Genomic DNA, 17761 nt, shown 5'->3' with positions numbered 1-17761 from the left:
TTGCCTCAAATCGTATTGTCCAGAACTCAATTAATGGTCCAAATTTCTGAATCAGAACAGGATAATGTTCAAGATAATGATGTTTAGGGCGTAATTTAGTACCAGGAAATAATTCTAAGAGCAACTGTCTGTGGTCAGAAATTTTGGCTTGTAGGTAGCACAGGGTTTCTGTTGTGAATGAGGGGCTTGATAACACCTCCACAATGTCTTTCAGTTCAAGGATCACAGACCAAGTCTTTTCACTCTCTGGAATATGATGGCCAATCAACAGTGGAATAAATCTCAGAAGTGCCCAGTTCTCGTGTCCGTTGCCACCAATTGTTCTTTTTTTTGAAAAGTTTGTTGGTATTGTCTGAGGCCTGTTAGTTTTGTCAGAAAACTGAAAAGGAAATGACGCTGTTCTATCATTAAGATCATTCAATGTGAAATACTTTTTAATAAGATCTGAAAGACATATGCATAGTTCCACAGGTACAATTCCCTCCAATAAATCGTGCAGAAAATCAGGTGGAAAACCTTTTACAGGATGAAAGTGGGCAAGTCTGCTTAAAGGACAGTTTCTCTTCAAACCATGAACACACGAGGCATTAGTTGTGTTAAGCACATTAATGGCTTCATCAAACAGTTCTGGTGTTCTCAAAGTAAATGCCCCACTTCTGACATCATGATGCTGAATATCTTTAAGGTTAGCCAAACAAAATCTGCAAAATTTCTCCACGTTGAAAGACTCTTGGTATCCAGCAAGGGAGTGTGCACCTAAGTTATCGGCAGACACATACAAAACAGTACCTTTGACACAAGACCCAAGTCTTTTCACAAATACACCAGTCGTCTCTAAATGCTGAAGGTCTCTAATCAGAGGCTCCAAAACTTTGCTGTAACCATATTGTTTTATATGTACAGTTTTGCACACTGCAGCTAGATAAATTGATGATAATGTTGATCTAAGTCTTATGGGTAAGTTAGCTATCACCAAATATATACCACACAATTTATGTTTCTTTCTTGAAGTTCCCAATGGATTACAGATTTCAAAATCATCAATGTATAAGCCAAGAGCTATGCCTAATCCTTCAGCAAAAAGTTTGTTTTCTTTAAAGTATTCACCATCTTGAAATGAGCAGTAATGTCCTTCCTGTCCATTGGATCTCTGTAATGTCTCTAGAATCTCACTTCTTTCCAACAACTTACTTAACAAATCTAAAATAGGAACATAAACAAATGAATGATTTTTTTCTTGTGGATTTAGCACATATTCAACCGGTTCAATCACTGTAAAAATCTTTCTGTAAAATGACTGCCTTTTACGTTCTGTGCCCAAAGGCCCTGCTCTTGAAAGAAATTTGAGTGGGTTCAACGATTGTATTTCATCAGACAATGATGTTACAACAGAGGCATCAGCTGCACAGTTATTTTCCTCCAAAACTTTCTCTATAATTGTTTTAATATTTTTATAGGCAAAGTCTCCAATGTCAAATAACTCATCAATTACTTCCTGTACTGCAGAATTTGAAACATGCAGAATTGTTTGCATACGGATAAATAAAGATGCCAACTGACGTTTAATTGACTCTCCATTTTCAAGAGGAGGTACACCCTCGGGTACTGAATCATATGAAGTTGATGCCTCAGTCCCAGAAACAGAATCCTCTTCTAGCACTGCATTTGTAAGTGCATGGTGTACAAAAAGCTCTGGTCTTAAACTGTTTATGGTGGACAACCTATGATAGCGACTTCTATGAGAAGTAAATGTTGACAGTACATTGGACTTGAAAGAGCAACCTGCAAACGGACATTTAACTGTTTCCCTGTTCCTCAAATGAGTCTTCAGATGGGCACAATATTTGATAATGTTACTAGGCTCTGAGAATGTACACAAATCACAGCATAACTTGGTCACAATTTTATGACCTTTTGAATGTTCTTTCAAGTGGTTTTTAAGTTCAGTTTGGGTTTGAAATGTGTTCAAACAGTCTTGATAAATGCGACAAGGCCTGAACACCTCCGGTGATGTCCATGATGCTCTTTATAATGCTGTATTATTTTTCCTTGGCCACTGGAGGAAAAGGTGCAAAACTTACATTTCCACATGAACTGGAAGTGCTTGAATTCTGTGAACAGAAAAATGTATAATTAAATTAACATAACATTTATTTAGACAACTAGTGGTTAAGAACAGTTATCTATTAACTACAAAAAAACAACAACCAAAACCAATATTCTATGTTATTTTGAATTACATTTAGTTTATTGGATTACGTTTAGCTAACACTTATGCAGTATGATTCAACAACCCTGCAAGAATTAAAACCTTTATGGTGTTTAAAATATTCAGTTTGGGTTTGTTATAAGTAGTGTTGCTGCTAATTTTGAAGACTGTAAATTGTGATGTTGAATATTACCGTACATTATAAACTGAATAAAACAGAAACACAAATCAATATTATTATTCAATTCATCAGTAGTGCCAACATGAGTAGGCTCTAAAACCTCCAACCTGTTGATAATGATTAGTTAAGCATTTAATATATCCTATCCTTCCTTTCCTACCTCTCTGACTAAACATTAAAATAAATATATTTTACAATCTGTTCAACTCAATGGTTTAAACTGGTAAACAGCCCTGTGCCATCACATATCCTCTCCTCTGTCATCAGCCTAATCCTCTGTCAACCAAAGTAATAATTCAACTGTTCTCAGACACTTAACGTTAGTTAAAACAATATATTTTTTATCTATAAATGACGTTCATTTTCAGTTAATTCATCAAATTGCAAGTTGTCATGGGTAGATGTGTTCGAGCGACTTGAACTAGGTGGTAAACACTCAGTCGTGACGTGAATTTAAACCGCGTTGACGCGGCACGCAACCGCTAATACAAACACAAGACGAGACGAACATTTACGCTGTGTTAACATGTAACTAAACTAAATAAACGGACATGGAATTTAACAACGACATACTTGTTTGAGTGGTTATTACAAAAGAACAGGTGACGTTAATGGTAAATGGTATTAAACAGAAAGTTGTAATGATGGTACTTGCAAGATTATAATAAACTGGCGTAGCGCGTCGTGGTTGATAAACGATTTGAAAACAGTATGAAGATAACGATTTGAAAACAGTATGAAGATAACGGAACACAGACAAACACACAGGCAACATTTACACTCAAGCTGTGTTCGAAATCGTTCCCTATACACTCGTTCCCTATTCCCTATATAGTGTACATGATATAGTGCACTATATAGGGAATAAGGAACAAGAATTCGGACACTACGCTGAACATTTCTAAACGTAATTTGCGTCAGTAAATGCGCCGGGTATTTGTGTGACGCAGACAGATGCGCCCACATCAAGTAAACAAACTGGGCACTCACGACGAAAGCTGGAGGTTGTATTGATGTTGAATGTTACATTTCCTTGTTTAATTAATTTTTGAATGTTAAATATTCTATGTTATATCCCAAATAAATTGTTGACATTTCTAAACGAAAGCCGGAGACTCCATCATTAAATGTATTCGTTTTCGCGGTTATTCGGCTTCTTCTTCTCCCCTGGAAAAATACAACCGCATTGCATTGTGGTATACGGGAGTAACTTGTAGGGAACATCGTATGTACCCTATTTTAAGTCCACTATATAGTGCCCTATATAGTGGACCACTGAGAATTCGAACACCCTAGAAAATGGCGTGCACCCTATTTAGTGCACTACATCCATGATAGGGAACGATTTCGAACACAGCTTCAGTCTCTTAATAATGTCCTGGGTAGCGTATCGCTACCGTGACGGTAGCCATGCTTCCCGTCACACAAGCTCCATCTGTCTGTGTAAAACATACCGGTAACAGGGGACCGCGGAAAAAAACAGCGCATGCTGCTCATTATTAATTATCGGCATAATATCCATGTTAAAACAACTTTACTAAATGAATTGGAGTAACTAGTCAATATAAAATACAAAGTGAGCAAAGCACGAGCACGAAGTGACAGCAGCCCTAACACGCAGCCTCAACCGTTAGGTGGCTAACTAGCAAACTAGCCAACTCATGTCGGGCTCGAATAAAAACTAATGTTGCAGTCACATTTTCCAGGCTATTAAAAAAGCACAACCTACACATTTAACGTTATTACGTTACTACACATGAGGTTAATGTTAAAAGACTTAATTAGAGATAGATACGAGGCTAAACTCACCTGCTGTTCCTCAGCCTCGTGTAAAGAAATCTACTTCGACACGTTCGCCACTCGTAACTTCGGTCCCCGCGTCGTGTTACTCCGCCTCGGTTCTAGGCCGTTGTCAGGCATAGTCTCTTCCCGCGTGTCGAAGTAGTCCTTGATCATTTACTACAAAGTGTCTGTATTTCGATATGATATATGACTTATCTGCGGTGTTTAAATTATTCTGTTCATGCTTCAGCCTTGCCATGAATTAAAGAAGACAATTAAACTCAAAAGTCCAAATATTAATTTTGCAGCTCTCATTGGCCCACTCCCGCCTTTTCCCCCACGCCGCGCCCCCCCATCTGATAACTTTGAAACCCAAGTTCAATCAACACACACTTATCTGATAACATTTTCAAATAGTCAACACAATTAATAACAGTAAGTTCTACTTTTTAAAACTCACGCAGATGAGTTCAAAATCCAAAACTTGTTAGAGCTCTTTGTGTTAAAGAGAGGAAGTAAGTGGACTTAACTAAACTGAGCTGTCCTGTTTTACAGTGTAGGCGGTCGCCTAGGGCGGCAAATGCGTATGGGGCGTCACCTGGTGGCAATTAATTCATGCATTTTAATGAAACAAGCGAAATAAAACATGCTGTCCAAACACGTTTTGAAATGGAACGGACAACAGCTATTGAACTGTTATTGAAACCATTATTAGCGCCGGGCCTGCCTACAGTCTTCAAATTTAAACATAATAAAGTATCACAGCCATCAAGGTAGCCTACATATCTCGGAACATGGTAGACCTATGGTATAGCAGAAAACTTTCTGCAAAAGTTATAAGCTATAGAGGCCTACTGTTTATTGAAAATTATACAAAAATAACCCTGGGTCTACTCATCTCTCATTCCGATCATGCATTAAAGACCTCGGAAGTATATGTCGTTGATAAAAAAAAAGAAAGAAAAAAGAGAGAGTAATGCACTGGTGAAAGTACGCGCACTACACTGCATGATTTGTATCTGATAGTGATTGAGAGAGTCTGTCTGTGGCCCTGAGAAAGTTATAAAGGAAGTCAGCCCCCTTAAGAACTTCCATTCCATACTTCTACAGATTCAGGACCATTGCAATCTATAGCTCAATATAATCAAAAAAAAAAAAAGCATACTTTCTTTTTCTCTGAGGAAATAATGTGATGCATATCGACCGAGAAAGTCCTGTTAGAAAGTGTTTTCTGCCTAAACCTAACAAAGTAGTCCCTAATATAGTGATGGAATAAACACTTGAATGTGCATAGTGACGCCTAGTGGTAGGACTGGGAACATTACAAGCACAGATTTTTAAATGATTGTTATGGATGTTGAAAAGGTGATTGCCTATCTACATTGTTGTGTACGGTACAGCACTTTTCCGCGGGAAGGGACTTCATGGTTGAAAAAATCCTGCTTATTTATGTTGGCTGTTTTACAAAGTCATCTGTTGAATATAATGGCAAAATAAACTATCAGCCCATCTAGAGCAAATATTTATATATTTTTTATTTACTACGTTTAATATGTAGCCTTGTTTATGAAGTTTATGGAAAAAAAAAAAGTGAATAGGGCCAGTGGGGAGGCTAGCATAGAGGAGAGATGAGGAGGATGAGAAAGGAGAGGAGGAGGACGAGAAAGAAGATGAGAGGGGGATGTGTCAAGGCGTCATTAGGGCTCTACACTACCGGACAGATGCACATGGTTGAGAGGTCTGGGGCTCCAGGGGGAGATGACGGACAGACTCTCGTTGGGGCCACCCCCAAGCAACAAAAACAGAGAGATAATACACTTTGAGTTAGGATAGCCCTAGTATCTATATCTATTAGACCAAGGAACTCATCCTGGACCTCCGACGGAACAGAACCGCCCCTGCCCCCCTGTACATCTAGGGTGAAGGTGTGGAGCGAGTGCAGTCCTTCAAATTCCTCCGAGTCCACATCTCTGCTGATCTATCCTGGTCGGTCAACACCTCAGCGCTGGTCAAGAAGGCCCAGCAGCGGCTACACTTCCTGAGGGCGCTCAGGAGGGAGCATCTAAACACACAGCTGCTGGTGACCTTCTACCGTTCCACCATCGACAGCCTGCTGACCTGCGCTGTGTCAGTGTGGCACTCCAGCTGCACGGAGGCCGACAGGAAGAGACTGCAGAGGGTGGCAAACGTTGCGCAAAAAATCATTGGCTGCCCTCTGCCTTAAGCACCATCTACGGCTCCCGCTGTCTCAGCAGGGCCAGAGGCATCCTGAAGGACACCACCCAGCCCGGCGGCCATCTCTTCAACCTGTTGCCTTCTGGCAGGCGCTTCAGGTCCATATATGCCAGAACAAATAGACTCAGGAACAGCTTCTTTCCCAAAGCTGTCACCATACTGAACTCAGATCTGCACTGATGTTTGTGGTCTTTACTGTGTATTTAAATTTTTATTTATTTTTATTATATATTGCTTTTGTATATTATATATTCGATAACTGTCTATGCACTTTTAAGGAGCTGCTCATTGCATTTTGTTGTACTTTGTATAAGGACAATAAAGCTTTCTATTCTATAACGAGGTAGTGGTCGGTTGCAAAATATTTCAAATTTATTCAAAATATCACGTGTGTAGGCCTACATAGATTAACAATTAGAAATGCAATACTTTTATCATATGCCCCAAACTTTACACTTCCCACTACTGTTGGTGTTGACCTGATCAAGTTCAACAAGCTGATCAATACATCCACTGGCCCTGGCAGGGTTGCGTAAACAAGCCCATCGACTTACACACTGGACCCGTTCTCTGAGGCAATCCCGGTACATATTTGAACAGCATTTGGGTAGGCTAAACGCTCTTTTCCTTCTCTTGGACAGAAGTATCTGTTTTGAACAATGGTTGTTGAAAATATAATAATATATCATACCATTAAAACAAAAAACTAGCTTTGCCAACAAAAAGATTGTTCGGATGAAAAAAAAAAAAGAGTTTAAAGGTTTTAAAGAAATACCTATCGGCTATAAATCGGCCATATTGTTTGTTTTTCAAGGTGAAAGAACAGACCTTCATGTTCCAGCAGCATGGATCCTGCGTGGTCTGTGGTTGTGCTACTGCTGGGCTGTGTCTTTGGAAGTCCTGTACCTTCGTTAGATGTCAACAGGTAAGAGATTCATCCCCTTTGATATCCTTCTGCATTGTTCAGAGTTCAGCACGCAACATTGGTGAACTGTTTAAACATTGCTTCTGTAGAGAAGGGGTTCAGCCTGAAGACGATAGGCCTATTCCAATTGACAGCAACTCCACAGGGTGAGTTTTAAGAGGAAATAACGAAACAAATTACAATATATTAATATGTGATGCTAGATTCAGATGCAATGTATAATATGACGAATGTCAGAGGACCAATATGTTGTCAACAGCACCCTCATGGACAGAAGTGTTTTTAGACAATAAAGGGTGTATTGCAAGACTTATACACAATTCAATCTGTCATTTATTTTCCTATATGAAGACTGTATGAAGACCGATACGATGAGAACACCACCCTATTGAACAGCAACTCCACAGGGTGAGTTTTGAGGGGAAAACACTAAACAAATAACAATATCGAGTACACTCATATGTGATGCCAGATTCAGATGCAATGCATATTCTTTATCCTATATGAAGAATGTCTGAGGACCAATATGTTGACAAAAGCCCCCTCCTGGACAGCATATCCACAGGGTGAGTTTTTAGACAATAAAGGGTTCACATGCAAGATCCATACACAGTGCAATCGGTAATCATTTTCTTTCCTATATGAAGGCTGTATGAAGACCGATACGATGAGAATAGTACCCTAGCAGACAACAAAACAGGGTGAGTTCAATTTAAATGAGTAGACTCAATGTTTTATACCTACATTACTCATATGTACATTTTCTAGAGATTTAAACCCTGCAGTAAACTTAACTCAAACACGTTAGACTATGTTGAAAATAGCACCCTCATGGACAACAAATGCACAAGGTAGGTTTTTAGACAATAAAGGTTCACATGTATTGCAAGATTCATACAGTGCAATCTGTAATGATTTTCTTTCCTTTATGAAGACCGTATGAATACCTATACGGTGGGAATAGTACCCTAGCAGACAGAAACTACACAGGGTGAGTTCAATTTAAAATGACAGTTGGCTAAATCATGTTTTATACCTACATTATTATTTTTTCTAGAGATTTAAACCCTTCAGTAATCTTAATACAAACACTTTAGACTATGTTGACAATAGCACCCTCATGGACAACAAATGCACAAGGTAGGTTTTTAGACAATAAAGATTCACATGTATTGCAAGATTCATACACAATGCAATCTGTATTTTCTTTCTTTCCTATATAAAGAGATGACGATATTTTTCTAGACGGCGATGAGAATAGTCTCCTAGCTGACAGAAACAACACAGGGCGAGTTCATTTTTTAATGACCATCTGCTAAATTATACTTTATACCTACATTACTCGTATGTATATTTTCGAGAGATTTAAACCCTCCAAGTAATCTTAATTCAAATATACATGTTTATGTAATTTGAAACCAAATCCATGTGTTAGCATTATATTAACTGGTTTGTGTATCTACAATACATTATTGTCCAAACATGTGTGGCTGGACAGCAAGTTGAGAAGAAAATAAAATTACAATAAAGGAAACATTCAAATTTAATGCAGCATGCATATTCAATCTGTAATCTTTATATTTTTTTCTTGTATGAAGACTGGCTGAAGAAAACAACGATGAGATTAATGCCCAAGCGGGGAACATCTCAAGGTGAGTGCCATTTAAAATGACAGTAGGCTAAAGGATGTTTTAGGACATTACTCATATGCGATCCATAACTGACCAAGGTCTTCTGGTCTTGGTGTACTGACAAAGCCCAGAGGGAGGGCCCACATCTCACCTGCCCTAAACTCCCTTCATTGGTTGCCCGTCAGCTGTAGAATCGTTCTTAAAATCCTCTTTGGTGTTCAAAACACTATAGGGATCAACGCCCGAATACTTACACTCAGGTCCCCTGGCCTTTTAGTTCTTCTCCGGTTGCAAATCTTTTTTCGTAGGATGGTATAGGGATAAGTAGGCCTACCACCTTTTTCAACTCTGATTCCCCTTTGATTGGTTAGAAGGGCTCTCATCCAATTGGTCAGGGTTAACCCTAAACATAACCCTAACCATCGGAGGCGAGCCCTTCTAACCTAAACCTAACCTCCCCAAAACAGCTACGACTAATCAAAACACGATTTAAAGTAGAGCCCTTCTAACCAATCAGAGGCGAAAAAGGAGGTACTTAGCCCTACCATCCTACAAAAAAAGATTCGCTCCCCGGGTGAGGACAGAGAGCCATAGGGAGGCGGCCTTTAGTGTCAGTTACGCGCTAGACCTACAGCACTCGTTATTATCTGGGTAGACAGCCTGCAACCTAAAGTCTGTTCCTACGTTTCGCGACAAACTTGAAGTATGTTCCTAATCTTTCCCTGGGTGAGTGCAATCTTACCTATGGGGGTTAGGTAAGAGGTACTCACCATAGGTCCACAGCCACCGTAGGCCAACAGCTCTCTCTCAGTGAAACTCCGCAGCGGCACCTCGTCTCCAGGTGACCAGCCCACGCTTTGATTCCCGTCGTTCAATTTCCCTGTATTAACAACCAAAAAGGTCCCTCATTGAAGAGTCCTGTCAGCAAAACGGTTGTCCCTTCGGGTTAGGTCCTATATCAGAGTCTCACCTCCAGAAACGCTCAGCCCACAGTCTCACTTCCTGAGACTCACCTGCCCACTCAGCTGTTGCCAATTGCGCCAATTACCGCTAATTAGTACCTCAACACCGCCCCCTCTGTGTGATGTCAGTACAGACCCTTACCATGAGCACACTAGAACTAACCCTAATCGTAACAGTGTCTAAACGCCCATGCTCCAAGTGACCCAAATAAATACGAAACCAGGTAGTTGGAGTGAATAACAAAATGGAAACAAGACTCTGATAGTAACTTGTTTACCCCCAACAAGAAAATGATATCAACTTACCCATTTAGTCAAAATGATTTATGTGTTTTTTTGTTTACTTTATTCATGGTGTCTGTACTGGCTGCAGCCTCGCTTCTCATTACCTCATTTTTTGTGTTACCAATATATCAACTGCTTTGTGTATGTGCAATATGTGTGGCTGGAATCCCAGCCCTGAAATAAGTCATCTCTCTATAATCATCAAATTGATTTTACAAGACGTAGGCAGTTGGCCTACTTTCATTCATGAGTTTCTTTCTATAGGCATGTTGCTGCTGGAGTCGTATATGAATCGTCAGTAGATACATTTGCCCAATCAGTGTCTTTACAACTAAATTTGATTCATTCGTGGATGTAGCAAATTTTGGTGAAATAACAGTCTTGTCTTTTTTACACAGAATCTTTATTTTGCTCAGCATGGAACAGGAATCTTCAGTTGCAAGTCGACAGGAAGTCCATCATCAAAGGTTGACCTTCTATATATAAACACCACATACAGTAAATTAATATGTTCACAAAGAAACAAATTTGGACCCATAGCTAAAGAAAAGTCATTTATTAAATTGAAAACAATGCAATTTAAGCAGTTTCTCGCAGTACATTTCTGGAATCACCATTTCCTTCTATCACCTTAAATGACTTAATCTGTGTGTTCAACCCAGCATTTATTTGTGGTTTTCTTGTCTTTCTCTGGTTTAGATGTTTTCTTTCGACATGCTTAGTACACCACCTGCCCAACATTCTGCAGTCAGGCGATGAGACCGCAGGGGACAGGACAAAAGATATACACGGGCCCGGATGAAAATAATAATTGTATTATAAGAATATTATATGACAACATTATGTAATAAAAACATTATAAAGTGTGCACTCGTCACAAACAACGATATATATACTGTTGAATCCTGAGAGGCAGGTCAGCTTGGTAACCATGTGGCAGTGTCTCTAATAATCAAGCAAAAAACGGTCAACAGTTGGCCCTACAGTCTTCAAAGAAAGTATCACAGCCATCAAGATACTAATCTCGGAACCTGCAGTCGTGTTGTGTTCTAGCAGAACACCTGGGGGGGAGAAAGCACAGAGCCTGCGCCGGACAACACAAGCTGGAGGGGTGGAGTTACAACTTGTTCCCCGTTTGGTTTTATTGTTCATACTTTACAGAGGAAAACTAATTTGCACGAGCGATGACTCTTTCAGCAGGGGATTTTGATGAGGCACAATCATTTCAGAGTTGAACAGCTATTTCAATGTTATACACAGCCAATCAAAAAAGAATAACCGGGAGACGAAAATCAGATTTATTCCTATATATGGTAAACCGTTGATAATTACCAAGAGTCGTTGCTATGGGTAAATCGGTTTCAATACTCAAAAAATGTACATTGATAATTCCCAAAGCTATTGGTTTGGAGTGACCACTGGTAAGTTATCATTCAGAATAGAGAAGCTATTCATTCCAGCACTCTCACTTCACATAAAGATTCAAAAATACATGGTTAAATAACGATAACTAATGTAAAGTTTATCTTTTTGGCACAGTGGTCACAGGATTTTGGCCACTTCACAACCAAATAATATTATTATCTCACTATAAGATAATATGGTAAGATAACCATATTAGATTACCCCAGTGTCAAGGACAACAAGCAGCTTCTTTTTTTGTATCATGACACTAGAAAGACTGAATACAAGAGGTTTCCATTTTTTTGTGCAAAATTAGAACAATCCCATTGGAATATTTCTCATTTCTCTTTCCCTGAGAAATTAACTTAAAAAGTCTTGCATACTGGGATGTGTTCCTTGCTATCTTGGCATTGCCACTTGGTAGTGGTATAAAAGTTGTCACCCTCAAACCAACAAAGTAACCCGTCTCTCAGTCGACATCCTTGTCAATATCCTGGTCCTCGTCTGCATTCAACGCTTCCTCCTACCGACAGAGAGGGAAAGGACAAAGGGGTTCCTTATAGTACCGGAGATCTATTGCTCAGGATCAATTCATTAGAAAAGAAAAAATAGAAGCACAAAGAATCGTTCATTCATTGAAAGATTTCCAAATAGTTAATGAATCGTAACAACGTGTGTGTGTGTGTGTGTGTGTGTGTGGTAACAAGGAACACGTGTGTTTGTGTGATCAACACTTGTGTGTGTGTGTGTGAGTGTGTGTGCATGATCAACAAGTGTGTGTGCGCGTGCGTGCGTGAGACATACCAGAGGGTAGTGCTCTTTCAGGTACTGAGCCCCGAACCCGAGAGCGCGGCTCATTGGATGGTTGTCCATAGCAGACAGCCTAGTGGCCACCTGATGGAAGAACAGAGGAATGGTGCATGGTTACAGCCAGGGGTTAAAGTGGGCCGGAACGCACCGGAACTGTGTTCCGGCCCCTCAGATGAATTAACAAATATATTTTAAAAAAGAGCATGTCAAGCTTTGCATAAACTTTGCAATTTTTCATTGATAATTGAATATGCAGAACTCATGACAACACTCTACATCGTTGGTCCTATTTGAGCCAATGGAGAATGCAAATCCCGGATCAATGATGTAAATCGTCGATTTTTCGCCAATTTGTTACGTGTTGTCTCATATGTTTATTGTGTTTTCAATGGAGTTGTCCAAGCCGATGTTCGAGTATAGTTGAGCCTGGGATGTCATTGGCTCATCTGCGTTCTAAGGGCGGAGCTTAGCGACAGGTCAATTAGATCATATATGATCAAATTGGATTCCTTCTCAAAGGCTCCGGACAATGACCCTGTTTTGGTTTAAAAAGAGACAATGTACATCAAGGGGATGGCGAGGGTCGGCCCTAGCATAAACCCAATGCGGTTGTTTAGGGCCACAACCGCTAGGGGGGCCACACGATCAGTGTGACTTTCTGTGTTCCTCGCTCCTTACACTTTGAGCGGTTAGAAGTTGCCTTGCTCACTTTAAGAACTCAGTGTGAAGCCATAGGAACGTGTGGCAATTGCTTTGACTCACTCACCACTTCTTATTAACAAACCGAGTAACCTTACACAAATAGCTTCCAACGATTTTTGAAAGTCGTGAAGCGATTCAGAACCATAGGAGATCAATAATCACAATCCTAACGTGAATCGATTTCCTCCCCCCCCCTCCGTCGGAGATGGCCTGACAGACCGTTGACAGACAGACAGACAGACAGACGGACGGGCTACCTCGCAGGTGACAGCCATGTTGGTCCGGATCTCGTCTGAACCCTTGGGGCCACGATCCCCAGGGTCGTTGGTCGGGAGGCCGATCTTGTGGAGGACGGTGGACATCAATTTGCCGAACAAGCTGTAGCTGCTCAATGCCATGAATATCTTGGCGCAGTCATGATCCTAGAGGAGAAACCAAAAGAAGGCACATATTTCCCTTTATGACGTCTGTGGTGGCTGACCTTTGTGGATGGGTCAAGCTGTAAAGCTCCGAAAGCCCAGAAATTCAACCTAATCCTTCGGTGAACTGTACTCTTATTCCACTTGAGACTCGAAAACCAGGGTCAATGACAAAGAAATAGAGAAATGAGGGCCTCTTTGTGGATGGAGACACATAGATTTACACCGTTGGGGATGTCTTCCAAGAAAGCACTGCAGTTAAAACAGGAAAAATAATGGTGTTTTGATTTGGTTCTTACCTGTTCCACCGTGTCGCCGCATTGCCTGAGCAACAGGCCCGCCAACTTCTCGATTTCCCCTGAACAACACAGAAACAACATTTTGAGCTGAAAAAGTTGAGTCACACACACACACACACACACACACTCTTTTGTGAGGTTGTGTGTGTGTCTGTGAGGTGACTCGAAAAAAGGTGACTATAAAAACAAAACCCCTTACCCTCTTCTGCATCACACTCTATTTCAGGAGGAATGAAGGAGCTGTTGGCTATATCAATTAGCATGGTCGTTAGCTCATCGTCCATCTTGCTTTGTTTCGTCTCCCCCTTATCCGCACATGCTGGTGAAAACAGACAAACAAGTCGAAAATGTTAGCGCGCACTCACCAGGAAACAAGTGCATACTCGCTAACAAAAACACACAAACCACAAGGAATAAAAACAGGCCGGCCAGTTTTTTTTTTGGTGGAATTATGACACGACCGCACAAGACGAGTCATGACCGACATTGCCAACACACATTGCCAACACCTTTCAGAAGGCATTGGAAGGATGAAGGGACCCCTTTGAGAGGAACCACGGGGAACACTGGACTCACTGAGGTCCGTCTTGTTTTTAGAGCTAAAAATAGAATTGGAAACGAGAGGAACATCTCCAAGATGTGTGCATGCTAAATTCTGGTGTCATGTTCCTAAAAGGGCCGTGGCAGGCGTGTCTGCGTGTATTTGCTTATGTCTGGGAATGCCCTTTCCCTGATTGTTAATCTGAGTTATTTGGCCAGAAAGTAATCAGCGACAATGAACGTCATAAAGGTGTGTTCACCTCACGAGGTCTGCGCGGGATCACTCCATTGTTTTACTATGGAGAAAGCACCCGAATCATTTCACAAAACTTTGTCGCCAGGGCGTGCCGCACGACGCACACCAAGCTGCCAACCGATAGATTTGCACTACCCTCCTCAGGCTCAGGAGGTAGAGTGGGTTGGCTGGTAACCGGAAGGTTGCCAGTTCGATCCCCGGCTCCTCCTAGCTTAGTGTCGAGGTGTCCCTGAGCGAGACACCACACCCTGGCTGCTCTCGACAAGCTGGCTGTCGCCTTGCATGGTTGACCCCGCCGTCGGTGTGTGAATGTGTGCATGAATGGGTGAATGTTAGGCAATATTGTAAAGCGCTTTGAGCGGCAACTGGTTAGAAAAGCGCTCTTTAAATGCAGTCCATTTACGGGGTCGCCCCTCAAGTGGACGCACCTTCAGGAAGGGTTAGTCCAACATTCAGTCAACTCAGCATCGCTCACCTTGGGATACGCCACTGTTCCTGAAGCGCGGCTCAGCTTGTCCTCCCTCGTCTGCTTCAGCACTCCTGGGTACGCATGGGATGAACTCACGCAACAGTTTCTTGAAATTCTTCTTCTTCTTCTTGGGTTCTCCTTCCTCCACGGAGGAAGGAGGAACCGCAGATGGCCCGTTAGCCGTCGTCCCGTTGCCCAGGGCGACCAGTCCTGTGCTCTCAGGGCGTCTCCGCTGGGCGAAGGCCCTCATCAGGCTCAGCTCCCTGGTGTTCTCCATGTCCACGTGATCCGTGACCAACACCCCGTTTTCGGCGGGCAGATCGTGGCCTGCGCCCTTGTGCTGGGCGGCCATGCTTCTAGTGAGTTCTTCTAGAGCCAAAACAGAAAATACACGTTTTCTTCAAAGGAAGGATGTATATTTGAAGAAAGCACCCTCTCTCTCATAAAATAGTTTTTGTTAGTTTGTTTGTACACCATTGTTCCCAGTTCTCTCTCACACACACACACACACAGTAGTAGATGTATCGTACTTTAGCAAGGTTAGGTCTATTGTATGCACACACACCTTTATTGAACAAGTGTGAACTGTATCACGGATTAGATTACCTGGGGCTTGAATACATCATTTATCATTCACTCGCAATAAGAACGTTTATACTAGGTAATTGTCAAACACGTCTGAACTTGCTTGTCAATTTGAGGTCACTTGGTAGTTTGCTTTTCTAGTAGAACAGACAGCTTAATCATGCTTAGCTGTCAACTAACAACAACGCAGACCAATTTGATAATATTGTTTTATCATCAAATCACTCGATCTTTTCATAATCCTAGGTAAAGAAGGCACCACATGAAAACTTTAAAGTGACTTTAAGATCCGATGAAAGGACATCTAGTCCTTCTCATGTCATGCTTTAAGACGGGACGGTATACTTACCGTCAGACAGCGGAACAGATAACGAGCAGATACTAATAAATTAATTCCTCCAACAAGACGGTACTCCCCCGCGTGTAACTTCAGTACACTTTTGACCAGGACAGACTCGGGACTCTACCGCTATGCTGTCTGCTCAAATGCCAAACCTGGTCGCACCCGCCTCGTTTTTGGACACAGCCGTTTACTGTAATTGTTTAGCACAGTCATGCAAGGAGGCGGAGCCAAGGGGTGTGAACGAGATTTGGATGGAAAGTTCGAGTTGGATCAAATATGATGCAACTCGAACTTTCCATCCATATCATTAAAAGAAATTGCATTAAGAAGTTGCATTAAAAGAAGTTGCATTAAAAGAAAATATAAGAGTCGACAGGAGGGAGAGCGTGAGCACCCATTCTACAATGTGACCAACCAATTGGTTTCACTCTTGTGCTTGTAAGCCTATATATCCGTTTTGTTTTAATTCAATATTAATTCCAGCAATGGTTAAATCATCACGTTTAAACAGCCTGCATTTAACCGGTAAGAACGCACGGGGCAAAGTATCTGCTATTTTAGTAGCATTGTAGTTTAGCCACGGCAAACCTCAGTAGAATTATTATATCGTTTAGATTAAATTCTGTTGGATTCCACGGTTCAACCACCGAACCGTGGTTCTTTTCGTCAGTAAATCAATTCTCCTTCACATCTTTCCTGATGCATCTTTCATCAGGAAAATTGGTTAGCAAAGGACATAGGATGTAGCCGTATCCCTGACCTTAACCCCTAAACCTAAACACAACCGGGATGATTGGCCAGCATAAAATCAAATCAGCTGGGGCAGAGAGGTGGAGCTGGACTGGGTCAGCCATTTGGCTCCAAGTAAGCCTACCCCTGACTGCACCCCGCAGACGGAGCCCACCTTGAGGAGCGGGCACTCAGCCCACATTGAGGGGCGGGCCCTCAGCCCACCTTGAGGGGCGGGCACTCAGCCCACATTGAGGGGCGGGTACTCAGTCCACATTGAGGAGCGGGCACTCAGCACACCTTGAGGGGCGGGCACTCAGCCCACCTTGATGGGCGGGCACTCAGCCCACATTGAGGAGCGGGCACTCAGCCCACCTTGAGGAGCGGGCACTCAGCCCACCTTGAGGAGCGGGCACTCAGCCCAACTTGAGGGGCGGGCACTCAGTGCACATTGAGGGGCGGGCACTCCGCCCACCTTGAGGGGCGGGCACTCCGCCCACCTTGAGGGGCGGGCACTCAGTGCACATTGAGGGGCGGGCACTCAGGTCACCTTGAGGGGCGGGCACTCAGCCCACCTTGAGGAGCGGGCACTCAGCCCACCTTGAGGGGCGGGCACTCAGTCCTCATCGAGAAACCGATTTAAACTACACCTGGTCCATTATCCGCACGCATATGGTCGTAAATGAAGAATACCTGAGAGTGCTGCTATAGGCCTAAAATATAATGCATAGATCAACAGGAATGCTTGGCAACTTGAGCCCTTAGCGAAACCGGTTAGTTGCTACAAATAAGAACCCATTGACATACTGTATGCCTAAAGGAGATATTTAAAAATGTTTAAAGTTACGTCTGTGTGAAATAGACTTGGCTTTGCTATTGACTATAGGCTCTCTGGAAAATGACCCAGAACTTGTGGGCCCATTAGTTTTGGTCCCTTCTCTCAAACAATAGTCCGATCATTTTTGCTGTATTGTATTTTGTCTGCATGGCACGGC

At 42.0% G+C, this 17761-nt stretch overlaps 1 protein-coding gene across 1 annotated transcript; it reads right to left on the bottom strand.

Moving 5' to 3' along the window:
• Positions 1-10629: 10629 nt before the first annotated feature.
• LOC307089829 (uncharacterized protein) lies at positions 10630-16202 on the bottom strand. Its single transcript, XM_079756263.1, has 7 exons — positions 16044-16202; positions 15116-15478; positions 14044-14163; positions 13845-13903; positions 13384-13548; positions 12419-12508; positions 10630-12137 (listed from the first exon to the last, which is right to left on the bottom strand). Exons 2-7 carry the CDS (start codon positions 15459-15461, stop codon positions 12084-12086), a joined length of 834 nt encoding a protein of 277 aa, XP_079612389.1. The 5' UTR covers positions 15462-15478; positions 16044-16202; the 3' UTR covers positions 10630-12083.
• Positions 16203-17761: the final 1559 nt, after the last annotated feature.

The sequence above is a fragment of the Pollachius pollachius genome (assembly GCF_949987615.1).
Source record: "Pollachius pollachius genome assembly, chromosome: 18".
Lineage (NCBI taxonomy): Eukaryota > Metazoa > Chordata > Actinopteri > Gadiformes > Gadidae > Pollachius > Pollachius pollachius.
This window is presented reverse-complemented; position numbering and strand designations above follow the sequence as displayed.